At 34.9% G+C, this 21,445-nt stretch overlaps 1 protein-coding gene across 1 annotated transcript in view; it reads right to left on the bottom strand.

Annotated features, from left to right (window-relative positions):
* TTC28 (tetratricopeptide repeat domain 28) overlaps positions 1 to 21,445 on the bottom strand; it is a 622,119-nt gene that overhangs the window by 567,497 nt on the left and 33,177 nt on the right. Inside the window, exon 2 of the mRNA XM_049619809.1 lies at positions 14,389 to 14,667. Coding sequence (XP_049475766.1) covers positions 14,389 to 14,667 — 279 coding nt within the window. The remainder of the gene's footprint in view (positions 1 to 14,388; positions 14,668 to 21,445) is intronic.

Below are 21,445 nucleotides of genomic sequence, written 5' to 3' on the forward strand. Positions count from 1 at the left end.
AAGCCCCCAAAATACATGAAGCAAAAACTGATAGAATTAAATGGAAAAATAGAAAATTCAACCATAATTGGAGACTTCATATCCCACTTTCAATAATGAATAAGATCATCCATCAACAAAGAAACAGAAGACTTGAACAACACTATAAACTAACTAGACCTAATGAACATCTACAGACCACCCTACCCAACAACAGCAGAATACACATTTTTCTTAAGGGCACATGAAATATTCTTGAATACAGATAATATGTAAGGCCATAACCTAAACCTATAACCAATCCTAAATAAATTTTAAAAGATTGGTATGATACAAAGTATGTTCTCCAATCATACATAATAGAATGAAATTTGGAATCAATAATAGAAGGAAATTTGGAAAGTCACAAATATGAGGAAATTAAACATATGTTTAATCTTTAACTAGAATGACCATAAATTAAGTATGTCATCTGTCTACCTTAGATCTGAGGCACCTGGGTGGCTCAGTCAGTTAAGCCTCTGACTCTTGGTTTCAACTCAGGTCATGACCTGGCTGTTCATGAGTTTGAGCCCCACATCCAGCTCTGTGCTGACAGTGTGGAGACTGCCTGGGATTCTCTCTCTCTCCCTTCTCTCTTTGCTCCTCCTCTTCTTGCTCTCTCACTCTCAAAATAAATACATACATAATATATATTATATATTATATAATATATTGTATTTTGTATATATTATATATAAACATATATAATACACACACACACACACACACACACACACACACACACGTGACATCCATCAAGTATCTGAATAAAACATTACCTCCTTATAATAGCTTAAAAGGCCCCGCATGACCTGGCCACAGCCCACCTCAACAACCTTATCCTACCACCTCCATTTCACTCACTCACTCACTCACTATGTTCCACTGGCCTTTGTGCTATTTTCTTCAATTAGCCAAGTTCACATTAGCTGTTTATTATGCCTACAATGCACTTTGCCCACATCTGGTTCTCTCAGGTCTCATCTGAATCATCTCTTCCCACAAACTCTTCCATAACTCTGTCATCCTCTTTTCTCAGTACTCTCAATTCTTTTACTCTGTTTGAAATTATCTTCAGAGTGCTTATTGTTTTAAAATCTTTTCATATATTACTTTATTTTCTGCTTCTCTCCACTGAAACATTAGTTGTAACTTTGTTCTGCCGTATTCTTGGTTTAGAACACTGCCTAGCATCACAGAACTATTCAATAAATATACTTAATTCTTGCTAAAAAAAAAAAAAAAAGTTAATTATAAAAAACATATATGGTCTCAAAAGTATATAATGAATGCATACTATTAAGATTATCTAACTTAGGGGTGCCTAGGTGGCTCAGTCAGTTAAGTGTGGTTCTTGATCTCAGCTCAGGTCTTGATCTCAGGGTCATGAGTTCAAGTCCTGTGTTGGGTTCCATGCTGGATGTGTTCCATGCTGGACTTTTAAAAAAATATATATATATAGCTTAAAAACATTATTTTATGCATTTCTGTTATTAAGCTCCAATACATTTACAAACTTCTTTTTAAAATTCAATGCATTTAAAACACTTTGTTTACTTGTAATGACAAGTAAAAGGCAAAAAAAACTGCACTGTCAGAGTCTGATTTATATTATAGAAAAGTGAAATTGAATAGTATCCTCAACATCTTATGAACATAACAGTGTTAAAACTTAAAAGAGAATTCTGAACTCTTAAAATCTCTTAACTGATGAACTCTTTTGTTTAGGCAAGTAGTACAGTACACGGATAAAGGAAAAATTCTTTAGACTCAGATAGGACAGACCTGGGTTAAAGTCCAACTCTTTTACTAGTTGGATGTACTAGACAAGTTATTTAATCTCTCACTAACTGTAAATGTTCACTATTGTAAAGTTGGGCTAATAATTATATCTAACTTCTAAGATTGTGAGTATAAAATTGATACACAAATAAAAAGATTCAGACAATCTTTTGGTAAATAACCATTCAACAAAAGCTATTATATTTTGTTATTATTATAATATAGGTAAACCAAAAGGAAACATGGGGCCAAGATATTCACATTTTTTTTTTACATATAACTGTCATCAGGTATAATACCTGACAATGTATAATATTCTCTCATTAAGAATTATACTTGATAATAGGATTCTCTCATCAAGTATAATCAAAAAATGAAAATATGAAAGAGCTTTAAATTCATACAGAAAGACAAGGTATTCGTGGTATGCTTTACAATTAATGGGAAAGTCCTGCTGTGGAACTTTCCCTTATATAGTTTTTATATAGTTACACCATATGAAAATCTACCATTCCTTTGGTTTTCTTTTCCTACGGTACCCTTAAAGAATATAACTATTTTTTATAACTCATAATTCACACTGAAATGATATAAACTACTTCACAATAGACTTGTCTGAAAAGATGTGATTCAAGAAAATTCCAGACCAGAAAGATCTAGGGTAAAAAGTTAAAACAAAATACAAACAACTAAAGAGGGTTATGTTCTAGGAAGGGGGGTACGTGAATATGTACCACACTAAGTGTATAATCTGACTGACAAAGAATACTGGGGAAAATTACAAGGATGGCTGTAGATTCTTCCCTTTCTATATATATGCCCTTGGGTAATCCCATCCTACATGGTTCTGGGCTTGGCCATGTGACCTACTCTGCCCCAGAGGATAATAGCATATTTGGTAGAAAGAGAGTCGTCAGAAAATGCTTGCACATTGCTGCTTCCACTCTCCTGTAGTTGGGGGAATCCTACAATTGCCATGGGAAGAAGCTCGGGAAAATGATGAGAGGCACAAGGCCCAGTTACTGTTGTTCTCCAGCTGCTGTTGCCAACAGCATAGCAATTGTCAGAAATGTGAGTAAGACTATCTTCAATGATCCAACCATCAGGCAAACCTCTAGCTGAACTTGAACACATGAGCAAGTCCAGCAGAAATCAGCTGAGTCAGCCCAGACTAGAAAAGTCACTCAGCTGGCATACAGAATCCTGAGCTAAATAAATGGTTGTTATTTTAAGTCACTGTTTTGGAGTGATTTGTTACAAAGCAAAAACCAGTGGATACAAGTACAGTTCAATGATGCATTTTTTTTTAATCATGGAAAAGAAGCAGAATACCAAAACAATGAAAAAAGATGAATATGCTAAATTTTAAAAAAGGAGACAAATCAACTGAATACCATTATCAGAGGAAAAAGCAGAACGATGCTTGCATTTATAGTAAATGCCTAATAGATATTTACTGAAATCAAATAAATGAAATATAGCATACTTTAAAAAGACCAGTAGGATCTGATAAGTTATTCAAAAGAGTATATGTCCTCTATAAGTGGCAAAAAATAATTCCTCCCCTTCCCTCTGCAACAGATATATCTTAATGGAATATTTTACCCATTTTGTCATCACACTTTTTGAAAAATGATCAGTAGAAATTGGAAAGATTCAGAAAATTACTGAGATTATTATAAAGTGAAGAGAAATGGTCAAAAAATTATTGGATAGTTTGAAAAAAATTAATGTGTGTCTAAATACAAATATCACCATGAGGGTGATCACCATTAATAATCATAATATATTAAAAAAAACTATATGTGAAAAATGCTCTGCTAAGTGCCTACCATTATTTTATTTAATCCTCAATACAACCCTTTCAAGTTTGTGATATTAACCCAAATTACAAATGGGAAAACTGAGGCATATGAAAGTGAAGCAACGTGTAAGGACGAAATAACTTAGATCCAACTCCAAAAACCCAGCAGTTCTTGCTTCACATGTATGTTGTTTCAATATATGAGGATTTCAGTTACCACAGTTAAATTACACCAATTCCCTAATACCACAATTCAAATTTCAATTACCATGGTATATTAACTGTGAGTAAATGCATAAAGTACAAATTCCACTGCTGGTTTTTCAGTCCACAATTGCTATATAATTAAGAGTTATGCATCATGATTAATGACCAATCACATCACTCGTTTCAAACTCTGTGATGATTGGTCACTGCATACATCTGTTATTCAGCTCACACAGAAACAGCAAAAAGGTGGTTGTGTTGCCCCTTTATCTTCCAGTGACAAACCCGTGTGGACATTTTATAAAAATGGGTTTTGGAAAAGGAGAATTGAGGAACAAAGATGAATGCAGCAAAGAAATAAAGAGTGATAATGCTGAAGATAAAATTCAGCTCAAACACAAAGAGAGTTATAGAAGAAATAGTGGACGATGGGAATGTTGACACAGCCACTGTTGAAGAGGTCCAGTTAGAACTTTGAGAATGAACTTGTCAACGTAAATGAGGAAAGTGGTTGTGACCAAAAGGCTAAAATGTTCCAGAGAACATTATTCTGGCAAAATTACTGTAACTGCAGGAATGCTCAGAGATATTTCACACTGAAGATTAACATTTTATAAGCTGACCCAAACTAGAAAGTAGTATGACAATTCACCAAGGCACAGAAAAGATACTCTGTACTGTAATTTATACGATGAGAAGAAAGCAACAAGAACAATTCAAATAACTACAGAGAAGTTTTTTACAAAAAAATAAAACAAATTCTCAACGTTTCTAACATTTTAAAGCACAATGTACTAAATATCTGTTTTAATAGTTTTTCCATTCTTGGGGCACCTGGATGGCTCTCAGTTAAGTGTCCAACTTTGGCTCGGGTCATGATTTTGTCATTCATGAGTTAGAGCCCCACACTGGACTCTGTGCTGACCACCCAGAGCCTGAAGCCTACTTTCAATTCTGTGTCTCCCTCTCTCTCTGCCCCTCCCCCTTGCACGTGCATATGTGTGTGTGTGAGCATGTGTGCGTGCACGTGCAGGCACAATTTTTCTCTCTCTCTCTCAAAAATAAATAAATATCAAAAGTTTTTTAAGTAAAAAATTTAAAAAATTTTAAAAAGGCCACAGAACAGTTGAAATCATTGCAAAGTTCATGTAAGATTTTTCAGCTTGTACAGTTGCCTCTATGGTACTGTCCTACCATGCAAAGTGAAGACTGCCTGTACATCCTATTTACATTATACTATGCTAACTCACTAAATACATGAAAGGTTTTAAGGTGGGAGATTTGAAAGAAATGTTAGATCCCTTCCACAACTGATTAAAAAGTGAACTAAATCTATTGAGAAAATTGGCTAATTAAAAAAAAAGAAAACTTATATTGTCAAAGCTTATGGTCTGTGACATCTACTTCCTTAGAAGTCTTCAAGACGGAAATGCACAATTATATCTCTTTTCTCTTTGACTTAGACACTAAAGTGAAAAGAAAATTTTAAGGATGGATGGCTGGGTGGCTCAGTCGGTTAAGCGTCCAAGTTCGGCTCAAGTCATGATCTCACAGTTCACGAGTTCAAGCCCTGCATCAGGGTCTGTGCTTTCAACACAGAGCCTGCTTCAGATCCTCTGTCCCTCTCTCTCTCTGCAATGTCTGGGCTATAGTAGAAGACAAGCTTTCCAGGCACTTTCAAGCTAAAGACTCAGATACACTTAAGTAACATACATTTTTATGTATGTGTGTGTGTGTGTGTATATATATATATATATATATATATATATATATATATATATATGTGTGTGTGTGTAAAACAATATAAATAATTAATTGAAATTAGCAAAATGACTATCATATTCACAGAAGCTCAATGTAGCTTTCAGGGAAAGATGAGAATTGAATTAGACAAGCGGAAGCAAGGAACAAAATTCAGGCACAGTTTGGCATAAACAGGAAGAAAAAAAAAAAAGGAAAAGACACAATCAATAAAAAGAGCAGGTTTGTCATCCCAGCAGCAAGTAATAAAGGGGGAAATATAACCATTTGTGCAGAGTCTTGAATATCGGGTTACTTGGAAACACGAAACAACAGAAAGTTTTTCATTAGAATATTGTTACAATAAAAAAATTCACGACAGGGGCGCCTGGGTGGCTCAGTCGGTTAAGCGTCTGAATTAAGCTCAGGTCATGACCTCACAGACCGTGAGTTTGAGCCCCGCGTCAGGCTCTGTGCTGACAGCTCAGAGCCTGGAGTCTGCTTTGGATTCTGTGTCTCCCTCTCTCTCTGCCCCTCCCCTGCTCATGCTCTGTCTCTCTCTGTCTCAAAAATAAATAAAAACAGGAAAAAAATAAATAAATAAAAAATAAAAAAATAAAAAAATAAAAAATAAATAAATAAATAAAAACAGGGGCGCCTGGGTGGCGTAGTCGGTTAAGCGCCCGACTTCAGCCAGGTCACGATCTCGCGGTCTGTGAGTTCGAGCCCCGCGTCAGGCTCTGGGCTGATGGCTCGGAGCCTGGAGCCTGTTTCCGATTCTGTGTCTCCCTCTCTCTCTGCCCCTTCCCCGTTCATGCTCTGTCTCTCTCTGTCCCAAAAATAAATAAAAAACGTTGAAAAAAAATAAATAAATAAATAAATAAATAAATAAATAAAAACATTTAAAAAAACTTTTTTTTAACTCACAACAAAGTAAGAATGAAACTATAATAACCTAGACTATAATACTGGCTGTGGAAATACACTGCATAAGATATATAAGGAATACAGAATGCAGAAGGGCTATTCACCAATATAATGAATGAATGAAAAAGGAAACAGAAATAAATATTGTAAATGAATAAGATGAGTAACTAGGAACAATGACCCTAAAAAGAGAACTCAAAACATCAAGAAAGCTACTGGGCCTAAGGAAGCAAGATGACTTTGTTGGGATCCACTGAAAATGAGGAACCTTAGATCACTGAGAAGACATCACTTCTGTTTCCACTAACTACTGAGCAAGATCCTAGTGAACCCACTCCCACAAAGAAAACAACTACAAAATCTAGATACAACACAAAAATAACCTACCTGAAAGCACTGGAGAGTGAATAGAAGCCAACAGATTCTGGAGGAAGAGAGCTGTTAAGTGAGTTCCCAATCAGAGTGGTGACCAGGGTGACTGGAGCACTGTCATTCTGGCTGGGGAAATCAGAATACTGAAGCACAGGAAACCACTGCCTGTGGCCAAGGAGGAAAAGAATCCCAGAAGGACAAGAACCAGAAAAGGGATACTCAAATTCTGTCTACCCACATCTTTGGCTAATCCTTGAGTAGCTCAAATAAAGACAAAATATCTGTACTGAAACTAGAGCTGCAATTCAAGAAACAAAGTATGCAATTCTATTCTAACCAAGATAATAACCTGCCAGGGGCCCCTGGGTGGCTCAGTCAGTTGAGTGTCTGACTCTTGATTTTGGCTTGGATCATGATACCAGGGTTGTGGGATTGAGCCCACAATCTGAGTGTGGAGCCTACTTAAGATTCTCTATCTTCCTCTGCCCCTGTACCCTCTCCCTCTCTCTGTCTCTAAAAAAATAACAATCAAAACAATAACAACCTGCCAAACAACATCAATAACAATCAAAAACAATGAAAAACTCTCAAAAGAAAAGAACAAATCAACTCAAAAAGTAGTCAAATAAACCAATAAACATCAGGAAAAGAGTAACAGGAAAAAACAGAGAATACAAATAAAATGGTACAGAAAAAAAAAATCAACATCAATAATTATATTAAATGTTAATAAACACAGATTCCAATTAAAAGGCAGAGACTGAAAAAATTGATTTAAAAAGCAAGAAACAGGAGTGCCTGGGTGGTTCAGTCAGTTAAGCATCCAACCCTTGATTTCCACTCATGATATGAACTCTCTGTTCATGAGATTGAGTCCTGCATCAGGCCCTGTGCTGACAGCATGGAGAATGCTTGGGATTCTCTGTCTCCCTCTACGTCTGCTCCTCTCTGAGCTCGCTCACTCTTTCTGTCTCTCTCTCTCAAAAATAAACTTTTTTTAAAAAAAGAAATAATATATATTGTCAAAAAAAGATGAATATGAAATTTAAAGACCCAGAGAAGCTGAAAATATATGGATAGAAAAGATACATAATGCAAAGAGTAAGAATAAAAAAACTGAAGTGGCTATATTAGAATCAAGCAGATATACCTTACGACAATAATTACTACCAAAGATAAAAAGGGACCTAGCACAATGATAAAAGGATCAATTCATCAAGAACACAAAATAATAATAAAGTGGTATATGTTAATAACAGAGCTTTAAAAATCATGAAGCAAAAATTCACAATATTAAAAAAAAAGAGCCAATTCCAAAATCTTAGTTGTGGATTTTAACTTCTCTATTCTAACAATTGATGGAATAATTAGACCAAAAAATAATACGTCATCAAAGACCTAGAAGACATAAACAGTATCAATCACCTTGAGTTAACTGATATCTATAGAACTACACCTAACAACTACAGAATACATATTCCTTTCAGGCACTCATAGCAGGTTTCACCAGGATAAAACATGATGGGCCATAAAACAAGCCCCAGTAAATTTTAAAAAATTAATATCATGTCAATTGTGTTCTTTATCCACAATGGGATTAAGTTAGATATCAACAATAAGATAACTTTAAAAATAAGAAATATTAGGAAATTTGACAATATACTTCTAAAATAACCCATGGATCAAGTAAGTACTGCCAAGGAAAATTCAAAACTATTCTAAACAGAATGACAAAATATGACATCAAAATTTGTGGGATGCAGCAAAAGCAGTACTAGCAAAGAAAATTTTGGCTTTAAGTGCTTATATTTCTTAAAAAAAGAAGAAAAGGCACCTGGGTAGCTCAGTTGGTTAAGCATCCAACTCGCTCAGGTCAAGATATCACAGTCGTAAGATCAAACCCTGCATCAGGATCTGTGCTGGGTGCAGAGCCTGCTGAAGATTCTCTCTCTCCCTCTCCCTTTGCCCCTCCCCACAAAAAAAATTAAATTAAAGTTAAAAAAAGAAAAAAAGATTTAAGGGTTGCCTGGGTGGCTCAGGCAGTTAAGTCTTCAATTCTTGGTTCCAGTTCAGGTCATGATCTCATGGTTCATGAGTTGAGCCCCACATCGGGCTCTGCACTGGCAGCACGGAGCCTGCTTGGGATTCTCTCTTTCTCCCTGCCCCTCCTCCACTCACTCTGTCTCTCTCTCAAAGTAAATAAATAAATTTAAAAAAAAAAAAAAAAGAATATTTAAGATCAATGGCCTAAGTTCTCATCTTAAGAAAAAAAAGGAAGGGGCGCCTGGGTGGCTCAATCATAAGTGTCCAACTTCACCTCAGGTCATGATCTCACTGTTTGTGGGTTTGAGCCCCATGTCAGGCTCTGTGCTGACAGCTCAGAGCCTGGAGCCTGTTTCAGATTCTGTATCTCCCTCTCTCTGCCCCTCCCCCACTCACACTCTGTCTCTCTCAAAAATAAATATTAAAAAAAAAAAAAAGAAAAAGGAAGAGAGAGCAAATTAAATGTAAAATAATTATAAAGAAGGAAATAAAGAACAGAAATTGATGGAAGAGAAAATGTACAATAATATTCAAAATCAATGAAATTAATAGCTGATTGTCTGGAAAGATGAATAATATTGATAAATCCCTAAGCAGACTAATGAGATAAGACAGAGAAATTAATTAATATCAAATTAATAACAGGAATGAAAGAAAGGACATCACTAAAGATCCTACAGAAATTAAAAGGATAGTAAGGGAATGTTATCAACAAATTTACAGCAATAAATTTGCAACCCAAATTAAATGTAAAAATTAAGTGAAACAAACAAAATACCAAACTAAGAAGAAACAGAAAACTTGAATGGTCTTATATCAATCAGAGAAATTGAATTCATAATTAAAACTTTCCCACAGAAGCGTCTGGGTGGCTCAGTCAGTTCAGCGTCTAACTCTTGATCTCGGCTCAGGTATTGATCTTGAGGTTCATGGGGTCAAGACTGGCATCAGGCTCTGTGCTGGCAGCGTGCAGCCTGCTCGGGATTCTTTCTCTTCCTTTCTCTACCCCTCCCTCCCCTTCAAAATAAATAAATAAACTTTAAAATATAAAAAGATAAAAATAAAAACTTCTCATAAAGAAAACTACATGCAATTATGGCTTAATTGGTGAATTCTACCAAATATTTAAGAAACAAACAATGCCAATCCAACAAAAACTCTTTCAAAAAATACAAGAAGAGAGAACACTTCATTGTATGAAGCCAGTATCACTCTGATACCAAAATCAAAGACATCATCAGAAAAGAAAACAGATCAATATCTTTCACAAAGATGCAAAAACTCTTAACAAAATTATAGCAAATCATATCCAACAATACATAAAAGGGATTAAGACATAATAACTAAGTGGTATTTATCCCATGGAAGGTAAGCTTGGCCTAACATTCCAAAACAGAATCAATTTAATTTATGATATTAACAGACTAAATGAGAAAAAAATTATAATTTCAATTAATGAAGAAAAAATGACAAAATTCAACACTCAGTCATAACAGAAATTGAAGGGAACATCCTCCACCAGATTAAGGACATCATTCTCAACAAAGAAAAGCTCAATGCCTTCCCACTAAGATCAAGAATGAATAAGGAAGTTTGCTGTCACCATTTCTATTCAGAATTAGACTGGATATCCTAACAGGTACAATGTATCAAGAGAAAGAAATAAAAAGCATATGCAAAAGAAAAAAAGACCTGTCATTACTTACAGGTTATATGATCATGTGCAGAAAAAATCCTAAGGCATCTGCAAAAAACCCCACTAGAACTTGATAGTGAATTTAACAGGGTCACATGATACCAAGTACAAAAATCCATTCCATTTCCATATACTAGCAATGAAGAAATAGAAAATAAAAATTTTTAAATCGATTTATAATAGCATCAAAAAGCAAAATACTTAGGAATAAATTTAATAAAATATGTACAAGACTGAACACTAGAAACTACAAAAGGTTACAAAGGAAAATGAAAGAAGGACTAAATAAATGGGGACAGATACCATGTTCATGATTAGAAAACTGAATAAAGTTAAGGTGGCAATTCTTTCCAAACTGCTCTAAAAGTTCAATGCAACCCCATTAATTTCCCAGGAGGCTTTTTGAAAAAATTGATAAGATGGTTTCATAACTTATATAAAAATACAAAGACTGATAATATCAACAACAACCTAGGAAAAGAAGAATAAAGATGAAAGACTCAGGGGAGCCTGGATGGCTCAGTCAGTTAAATGTCCAACTCTTGATTTTGGCTCAAGTCATGATCTCAGTTCGTGAGATCAAGTCCCGCGTTGGGCTCCAAGCTGACAGCAAGTAACCTGCTTGGGATTCTTCCTCCCTCTCTACCCCTCCCCAACTCAAACATGCATTCTCTCTCTCTCTCTCTCTCAAAATAAATAAACATTAAAAAAAAAAAAAGATGGAAAACTCACAATATCTGATGTCAAGACTTACAATAAAGCTACAGTAGGGGCGCCTGGGTGGCTCAGTCGGTTAAGCGGCCGACTTCAGCTCAGGTCATGATCTCGCGGTCCATGAGTTCAAGCCCCGCGTCGGGCTCTGTGCTGACAGCTCAGAGCCTGGAGCCTGCTTCAGATTCTGTGTCTCCCTCTCTCTGACCCTCCCCCATTCATGCTCTGTCTCTCTCTGTCTCAAAAATAAATAAAAACGTTAAAAATAAATAAATAAATAAATAAATAAAGCTACAGTAATCAAGACAGTGCATTTAGGGCATAGGATAGATAGGTCAATGGAACAAAATAGAGACCAATAATAGCACCATACTTTATGGGGTCAAATGATTTGTGACAAAGGCACCAAAGATCATTCAATGGGGAAAGGATAGTCTTTTCAACAAATGTTGCTGGAACATGGTTATCTATATTGAAAAAATAATAATACATCTTGACCCCTATCTCACAACATACCGCAAAATTTACTTGAAATGAATCAAAGACCGAAAGGTAAGAACTATAAAAATTCTAGAAGAAAACCTTAGAAAAACTTTATAACCCCGAGTAAGATAAATATTTCTTAACCAGGACACAAAAGAATGAACATAAACAGACAATAGCTACGAGGCAGTTGGAGATAACTATCATAATTTGGTAATAACACTGAGCTTATTCTTTTTAGAGGCTTTCATAACCTCTTTTGCAGCCCATAACACACCAAAATCATTTCTCATTCAGACAAAATAGACACAAATAAAAGACTCTATCCAATCGCTGGAGCCCTGAGATATTTACATAAAAAATTACCATAGAGGGATGCCTGGGTGCCTCAGTTGGTTAAGTGTCTGACTTCAGCTCAGGTCACGATCTCACTGTTTGTGAGTTTGAACCCCGCATCAGGCTCTGTGCTGACAGCTCAGAGCCTGGAGCCTGCTTCAGATTCTGTGTCTCCCTCTCTCTCTGACCCTCCCCTGTTCGCACTCTGTCTCTCTCTCTCTCTCAAAAATAAATAAACATTTTTAAAACACTTTTTTTAATTACCATAAATAGAAATTAGAATTAATGTTTTCCCTAATCAAACTAGACAATAATGACATTTCAGAAAAAGACTTCAAAAGGCAAAAAGATTTTAATGAGAAAGTTAGAAAAGCCAAAATAGAAAGACCAATAATAGCCCCACACTTTTATGCTCAAATGATTTGTGACAAAGGCACTAAAGATAATTCAATGGGAAAAAAATAGTCTTTTCAGCAAAGGAAAAAAAAATTGATATAATTTCAACAGACATATCTTTACAACAAAACAGTACAACTTAACCTTCTTTTATATTGTAAGTATATTCCTAGAAAACTAAGTATAAAATAAAGTTTTTATGAAATGGAAAGAATTTATACAGTAGTGGAAATTTCTTTATAAATTAATTTTATTATGAATCACATTGTATATGAAAACCCTTTCATGATTTCAATAATAAAAACTAATTTACATGTTACATAATTCTAGATATTCCTAAATTAGTTTTCCTTGAAGCCAAATATGGAGCTGAAATATTAATGCAAGTGGTAAACATAGAACAACTTCACTTATCATAAGGGGAAAAACATCAGAGACTAAAACTTGGTAAGATTACCTTGAAAGGTTGATTTTTTTTATCTATAATCATAAAAGTGCACCTTTTTCAGCTATTTTGTGTGTGTGTGTGTGTGTGCTAAATCGCAAGAGGGTGACAAAAGAAAGTAGAATGACAGAAAAAAGGAAAAAGATGAAAGTTTTAAAATGTTCACAAATATAGGAAGGACATAAAATAAGTGGATCCAAAAAAGGAAAGAATGGAAATACTTAATTTGAGAATTAAGCTATTTATCAGGCTCATTGCAATCAACCACAGGTTTAAAAGAAAAAGGGAAAGAGAAAGAGAAGACACATGCCAAGCTTTGCTAGAATAACCTACTTACTTGTACCTTCGATAAAAATGTCACAATCATAGCTATTATCTATCAAATGCATACTATGTACAAGTAACAAATTATCTCTGACTCTTAAATGGCCTCACAAGATAGGTATTATTATTCCATTTATCTTAACCCTAGAGAAGTTAAGAAATTTACCAAAAGCCAGACAAAAGAGAGCCATTAACAAAAGAGAAGGAATTTGAACCTGGGTCTGTCCTTTGAAAACAACATTCTAACCCCCAAGTGGTATCCTATAACAATTTTTTAAAATAGATTTTGTTTAATTTGCAGTAATTATAGTTACAAAACAACTCTGTTAGGGAATTACACAATACTAAACAATTCATGAGGCAGCAGCAATACTGGAAATTCCACTGAACGAGGCCAAAAGTACCTACCACGGTTAAAGTATAAATTAATGTAACTATAGCATTAATAAGACAGTAAGAATATTTTTTAAATCTCTAGCAAATATCCATGAACCTTTGTTAATGCAACAGAAAGCCAAAAATGGTATCAAATGGTTTCGTGGCTCAATAAAAAGGATCTCAAACACTTCAGTACATCTTAATGGGGGTTAGACAGCAAACAGGCGCACTGAAAATAAAGTATATACAAAACAAAGATCATTCAAACCTAAAACTATCCAAGGGAACATAGATAATTAAAATGATGTATTAGGAAAAAAAGTTTTTCTGGTTAAATACCATTCTGAAAACAAGCAACGATTGACAGAATAAAATTAATTCTTTTAAATTCAAAGAAAAAAACCATCTCCATCTAAAACATCTGTGTAAAAAGGAGACGTGGAAACCTATATAAATGACTAAAATGTATCCTATCAAGAAGCTGAGTAGAAAAAAATTTCAAATTTCAAACATACAGGAAAAGAATTAAACTTGAACATGGAGAGCACTATTACAAAGCATAAAAAAGGAAGCCATTCACTAGCATACCAGCTCAATGAGGCCATTCAACATTTTGCTGAAGTACAGAGTATCAAAATATTAACAACTGCAAATTCAATGAAATGATACATTAAAATAAGAAATCAGCACAAAAGATTCTGTGAAAGTAAATGAAATTTCTACCTTTGGCCATTTGGGATTGAGAAGTCGAGCTTTGATTGCATCATCCAGTGCCTTGTCATACTGCTGGATTTTCATATAGGCTGCAGATCTATTGCTGTATAAGATGCAGTTCTGAGGGTCAACAGCCAGGGCTTCATTGTACAGAACAATAGCTGTATGAAAATCTCCATCATGACAGGCCTGGTTACTCTGACGAACTTTCTCAACAAATTCAGCTTTGCTCAACACTGGTCCATCAGGACTTCTCCGACCAATAGTCTTAGCACCAAAGAGAGGAATCTACAAACAAAGAAACTTTGTCAGATAATCCAGAGGGTTTCTTTGTCTGAATTTCAAGAGAAGAGGGACATTCTGGGGTGCCTGGGTGGTCCAGTTGGTTGAGCGTCTGACGTCGGCTCAGGTCATGATCTCACGGTTCGTGAGTTCAAGTCCCTTAATCAGGCTCTTGCTGTCAGCGCAGAGCCTTCTTCAGATCTTCTGTCCCCCTCTCTCTCTGCCCCTTCCCTGCCTGTGCTCTCTCAAAAGTAAAAATAAATAAATAAAAGAACAGAGACATTCTTCATGGTCTGCTTTATATAGTAAACTTTTGTAGCCTGAAAGTTAATAACCTTTCAAAGAAGCAGCCAACATAGTACTTTGAATGCATATATATATATATATATATATATATATATATATGTATCTGTTTTATATATATACATATAGTTATAAACATACATATTTAGGGGTACTTGAGTGGCTCCGTTGGTTAAGCATCCTAATCTTGATCTCTGCTCATGTTGTGTTCTTGTGGTTCGTGAAATGGAGTCCTACATCAGGCTCTGCACTCACGGAGGAACTTGCTTGGAATTCTCTCTCTCCCTCTCTCTCTGCCTCTCTCTCTCAAAACAAACTTTAAAAAACATGCATATTTATATTCATACTTTTTGGATTGACAGAATGACTGAATAAATGAATGAATGAATGAATGAATGAGTGAATGCAAAAGAATACTTAGACTTTTTCCTGGCAATTTACAGTTCTACTAAGTGAGGGTGCCTGGCTGGCTCACTCAGTAGAGCATGAGACTCTTGATCTTGGGACCTGAGTTAAAGCCACATGTTGGGTGTAGAGATTACATACACACGTGCATAAAGTTATTTATATTAAGGGAAAAAATACAAATACAAGTCAATACAGAAAACATGATCTAAACTATATTAAGATAGTTGCACTCAGAAAATGAAATAAATGATCAAAATAATAACTATGCTAAGTTATCTCTGGATATAAAATTATGGGTTATCTTTATTTTTTTTATTTTTTTAATGTTTATTTATTTTTGAGAGAGAGAGAGAGAGAGAGAGGAGGGGTGGGGGCAGACAGAGAAGGAGACACAGGATCTGAAAGAGGATCCAGGCTCTGAGCTGTCAGCACAGAGCCCGACGCGGGGCTTGAACTCACAGACCGCGAGATCATGACCTGAGCCGAAGTCAGGCACTCAACCAACTGAGCCACCCAGGCACCCCAGAGTTACCTTTCTTATCCAAATGTTATACAGTAAGTATATGTGAGTTCTAAAATTTAAAAATTTAAAAAATTTAAAAACATAAATTTTAATGTATCAATGAATCTTTTAGACTGACAAATTTGGTAATTGGGCTTCTACCATGGAATTTCAAAGACAAACACCAGTTTTTGTAAATCACCAAAAAGAAAAACAAAATACCTGCCGTAAACTGTATCTTGGCAATTTAAGACCCGTTTTTTATGTTGATTTCTTCCAAATCATTAAGTTTCCTATGACTTAATAACACTGACCTTAAAACCAAAGGGAGTGGTGAATGAGTCAAACGTTACTTATTTTTAAAATAGGAAAATTAGGAACTGCATCAGAGTGCCAAGAGAAGAAACTTAAGACATCAGTATCCAGAGAGACAGTTTGCAATTCTAAGCAGACTTGCCCTGAGTACAATTAAAACAAAAAGTGTAAAGTATAATTTTCTTCCTCATGTCTTTCTTTAAGACTAAGTCCCTCCATTCAAAAGAACACAGGGGTGCCTGGCTGGCTCAAGTGGTAGAGCATGTGACTCTTAATCTCAGGGTTATGAGTTCGAGTCCCATGTTGGGTATAGAGATTACTTAAATAAATAAATCTTAAAAAAAAAAAAAAAAGAGGACAGATCTGAGATGTAACACAACCAATACTTAAAAAGTACCAGACTCTTCACAGAGGACAAAGGACAAATTCCACAGAAAGGAGAAAAAAGCAGAGCTAATCTTCACACAGACAATTACTATTTTTCCTGTTTACAGGAATATCATGAACTAGATTTCCATGACAATTTGAAACATTAAAAATATTCTTGGGGCGCCTGGGTGGCTCAGTTAGTTGTGTGTCCGACTCTTGGTTTCCGGCTCAGGTCCTGATCTCACAGTTCGAGAATTCGAGCCCTGCATTGGGCTCTGTGCTGGCAATGCAGAGCCTGCTTGTGATTCTCTCTCCCTCTCTCTCTCTGTGCATTCTCTCTCTCAAAATAAAATAAAATTAAAAAAATAATAATAATAAAATATATTCTAGAAATGTCCAATATCAGTGTTCAAGTTATATCTCTCAACTTCCTCATACTGGAAGTGACAAACCAAGATTGTATTCTGGTTAGTCTGTTGTTGCTGTTTTAAATTATGATCATGAAACATACTGTTTGAAAATTAACGGACTATGTAACATTTACCAAACAAGGATTTTCCTTTAAAGAGTCTTGATTCTTAATTTTTTTATCCACATCATCAAACCAATGTATTGAGATACTGACAATGTATAAAACTGATTTCATTTTGGAAAATATAGTCATCAGGAGTCCAAAATAAGGGCAGTACTAGCCATAAGTTATGAAAACCAATTCTATATTTGAAAACTCAAGGGTATGACATAAAAATATAAATAACAGCCTTTAACAGTAAAATGGTTAGCTTCAAATGTAGCTTAAAAGTGAAAAAGACATGATCCTACTATTAGAGCATCCCCTCCCTACTTCTCAGAGTAATAATTTGGTTCAATGCCAACACAAATAAGAATCAAATTAGGAAAAGTTCTGCATTCCACTACCTCCATATACAGTAATATAAAGTAACATTTCCCAAATTATGCACCCCTAAGAACCCTAGGTCCTCAGGATACTTGGAGGAACAAGGAAAACGAGTTTCTGCTTTAGTGGAAGACCTCAGAGCTTTTATTTTACACACTGTGAATCTCAGACAGGAGATACCATACATATGAGATCAAAGGATCTTTTTGGTAGAGTATGTTCCCAGACAGGAAGTTGCTAAAACTCTGTTATAAACTAGAGTGCCTAGCTGGCCCAGTTGGTAGAGTATGTGACCCTTGATCTCAGAGTCATGAGTTCAAGCCCCATGTTGGGTGTAGAGCCTACTTAAAAAACAAACAAACAAAAACCCTCTGGTATAAACTACTAAATAAAGCCTCTGAGAGCAAAGTAAAACACCATGGAAAAGTGCTAGTGCAGACAGATTATAAATACTAGATTATAAATAAATACTAAATCACCACCACCATAAATTTAAAAGAAAAAAGCACTCTAATAAGTGTCCACAGAAGCTTCTAAACTGTCAAACTATGCCTGTTTCTAATAAGCTAGTTATGGTGTTATCCTTAGGAGGCTAATAAGTAGCATTTTGTGTATGGTTAAAGAAAGGAATATAATCTACCTAGTTCCTCTTTATCTTCTCTGCTATTAATAACCTTGGCATGACAGAGAGGGGGGAAAAAAGGCCCCTGCATGTATTTCAGATTATATATACAGTACTTGGAAAAACTGGCCATATTAAATTCAGAAACAGAGTGGATAGTACCATGGAGATTTTAAAAAATAAAATGAAATTTCAGGGCTCCTAGGTGGCTCAGTCGTTAAGCATCTGACTTTGGCTCAGGTCATGATCTCACAGTTCGTGAGTTCAAGTCTCTCATCAGGTGAGCTCAAGCCCCACTTCAGGTAAAAACATGATCCCACTTTGGGTGAACCCCACTTATTTCTCTCTCTCTCTCTCTCTCTCTCTCTCTCTCTCTCTATCCCTTCTGGGATTCTGTCTCTCTGCCCCTCACTCACTTGTGCTCTTTCTCTCTCAAAAAAATAAACTAAACTAAACTAAAATAAACTTCTGAATCATTAATTTAGTTAGATTAACTGATTATAATATTCTTTCTTTTCTCATATATTTCCAGTATTTACAGTTTAAGGATGTCAACAAATATTAACATGGTCGATATTTTTCAATGATCCTCTGACAAACTCATCTTGAAATGATAGTGGCAATAACATAAATGAAATAGGCTCAGAACACTCAGCCACGTACAATTACTAAACTGTAATAGTTCCAGACCAGTTATAAATTTTGAGCATTCAAATGATACAGAAAAATACTTATCATCCTTTATATCAAAAAATGATACATGAATCAAAGAATTAAATGTTTAAAATAAACTATTAAATTATTAAAATGAAATATAGAAGAATTTTTTATCATCTAAGCTAAGGAAGGCCTTTCTAATTATAACACAACCTAAAGACATAAAAGACATAAATCTGACAACATAAAAGCTTTAAATATCTAAGAAAAAATAAATTTAAAAAAAGTGAAAATATGAGTAACAAATCAATTTTAAAACTCTTTGCAACATATAATAAAAAGCTAATTTTCTTACTATATAAAAATCTACAAATAAAAAATCCAATGGACAAAGAATATGCACAGGCAGTAAGAAAGGAGATCCACATGGCTTTTAAGCACATTTTTTTTAATGTGTGACTTCAGTTTTTTTGTTTTTTCTTTTAAAGTAAGCTCCAGGTCCAACATGGAGCTTAAACTCTCGAACCTGAGATCAAGAGTCATGTGCTCAACCAACAGAGCCAGCCAGGCACCCCATGACTTCAGTTATTTTAAAAGAAAATTAAACCCTGAGATATTATTTTTCTTCTCTCATACTAATGGAAAAAAATTATCAGTACATTTTCATAGTAAGGGGAATAAAGAAAAAGTTACATTCATACATTGTTGATGGAAGTGGTAAATGATATGATTTCATTATAGAACTAAGGAATAGTTACAAAAGGTACGTATCCTTTGAATTCTAGAAATTTTTTCCACTTCTGGTCATTTATCCTGAAGACACATTTACCTATGTAAGCAAAGTCACATATGCAAGATATTCATAACAGCATCATTTGTATTAGCATGAGGTTAGAAATAACCTAAATGTTAGACAACAGAAAAACAGTTTTCATTACATCAAAATAATCAGATCAATAATTGACACTACAAATCCAGCCAAAAGAATGAGGCAGGTTTTACATACTGATATGGAAAAACAGAAAAGAATCAAGTTGCAGAACAGCGATACAGAATATGTTATATCCCATGAAAAAAGGGGTGGGGGGAGGAAATAATACATAAATATACACACAGTTACATGCTTAAATATATATGGACTAATTATGCCAGAAACAATACATAAACCAGTAGAGTAACTGCCTCAATAGAAAATTATTTCAGGACTGGAAAGGATTAGGAAGGTACCCAACATTTCCACTTTATACTATCTGATATTTTACTATATGCATATATTAGCTTTTTTCAAAATATGAAAAAAAAACCTCTGAAAACAGAGCATAGCGGTATATATATATATAGATAGATAGATAGATAGTTGTAGAATCTGTTCACTTTCTAAGTATGTCTGGATGAGAAGACAAAAGGGAGATACAAAACCAGCCTTTGTCCCCTGGCCCAGAGCTGCATGGCCTACAGGAAAGGGGCTACCACTTTTTAAGTCTTACAAAGTTATTCTCCACTCACCAAGTTATTCTTATGCCTAGAGAGTAGGACCTTTTTTGAATTTACACCGAAGTCCCATATGGATAACACATATTAGTTGTATATTTCAAAAACAAAATAGGTTAAGACAAAATCTCACTGGAGAAGTGACCTTATAATAAAGAATTCAATGTACATCCCAAAACTAAACTATATAATACCTCAAATTAGCAACTTTGTGGATGGGTTTACAAGATGTGACATAACAAATGGCAGGATTAATAAACTGGAAGAAAAGTCCATAGAAAATACCCAAAATGAAATACACCCAAAAAGAAAGGGGTGGGGGAGAAAATAGGTACACAAGAGACATAATAAGAAACATGCCTAAGAAGTCTAACACACCTGCAGTGAAATCTCAGAAGAAAGAGAAGGAAGTAGAAGCAATATTTGAATACCTCATGACCAAGAATTTTCTAAAACCGATGAAACACAACGCATAGAATACTGAACCAAATGTTAAGAACTTCATTCAACCCCAAAATAACAAAAAAACTAGACCTACACACATCATGGTCAAACTCCTAAAAACCAAAAACAAAGAGAAAATATTAAAACAGATAGAGGACAGGAAAAGACACATTATCTTCAAAGCTTAACAGAAATGAGGGAAGATGAAATAGCTAATCTAAAAGTCTATACCCAGAGAAAATATTGTTCAAAAATGAAGTTGAAACAGGAGCCATCATACAATGCTGGTAGAATTTTAAATGGTAAAGTTACTCTGGAAAACGGTTTGTCACATCCTCAAAAAGTTAAACATGGAGTTATCATATGACCCAGCAATTCCACTCCAAAGCATTTACCCAAATGAATTGTTGTGTTCCATACGACTTGTACACAAATATTTACAGAAGCATTATTTATAAAAGCCAACAACTCAAATGTCCATCAACTGATGAATGAATAAACAAAATGTGGCATAGCCATACAATGGAACAATGAAAAGCAATAAACTACTGACACACATGAGCACATGGATGAATCTTTAAAACACTATGTTAAGGGAAAGAAGCCAGACACAAGGCCACGCTTTGTATGATTCCGTTTATATCAAATGTCCATGAAAGGCATGCCCATTGAGACAGAAAGCAAATTACTTGTTGCCAGGGGGCTAGAGGTAGGGGAAAATGGGTGACCCAATGAGGGCTTTTTTTGAAGGTGATGGAAATGTTCTGGAATTAGT

The sequence above is a fragment of the Panthera uncia genome (genome assembly GCF_023721935.1).
Source record: "Panthera uncia isolate 11264 chromosome D3 unlocalized genomic scaffold, Puncia_PCG_1.0 HiC_scaffold_8, whole genome shotgun sequence".
In the NCBI taxonomy this organism is placed as follows: domain Eukaryota; kingdom Metazoa; phylum Chordata; class Mammalia; order Carnivora; family Felidae; genus Panthera; species Panthera uncia.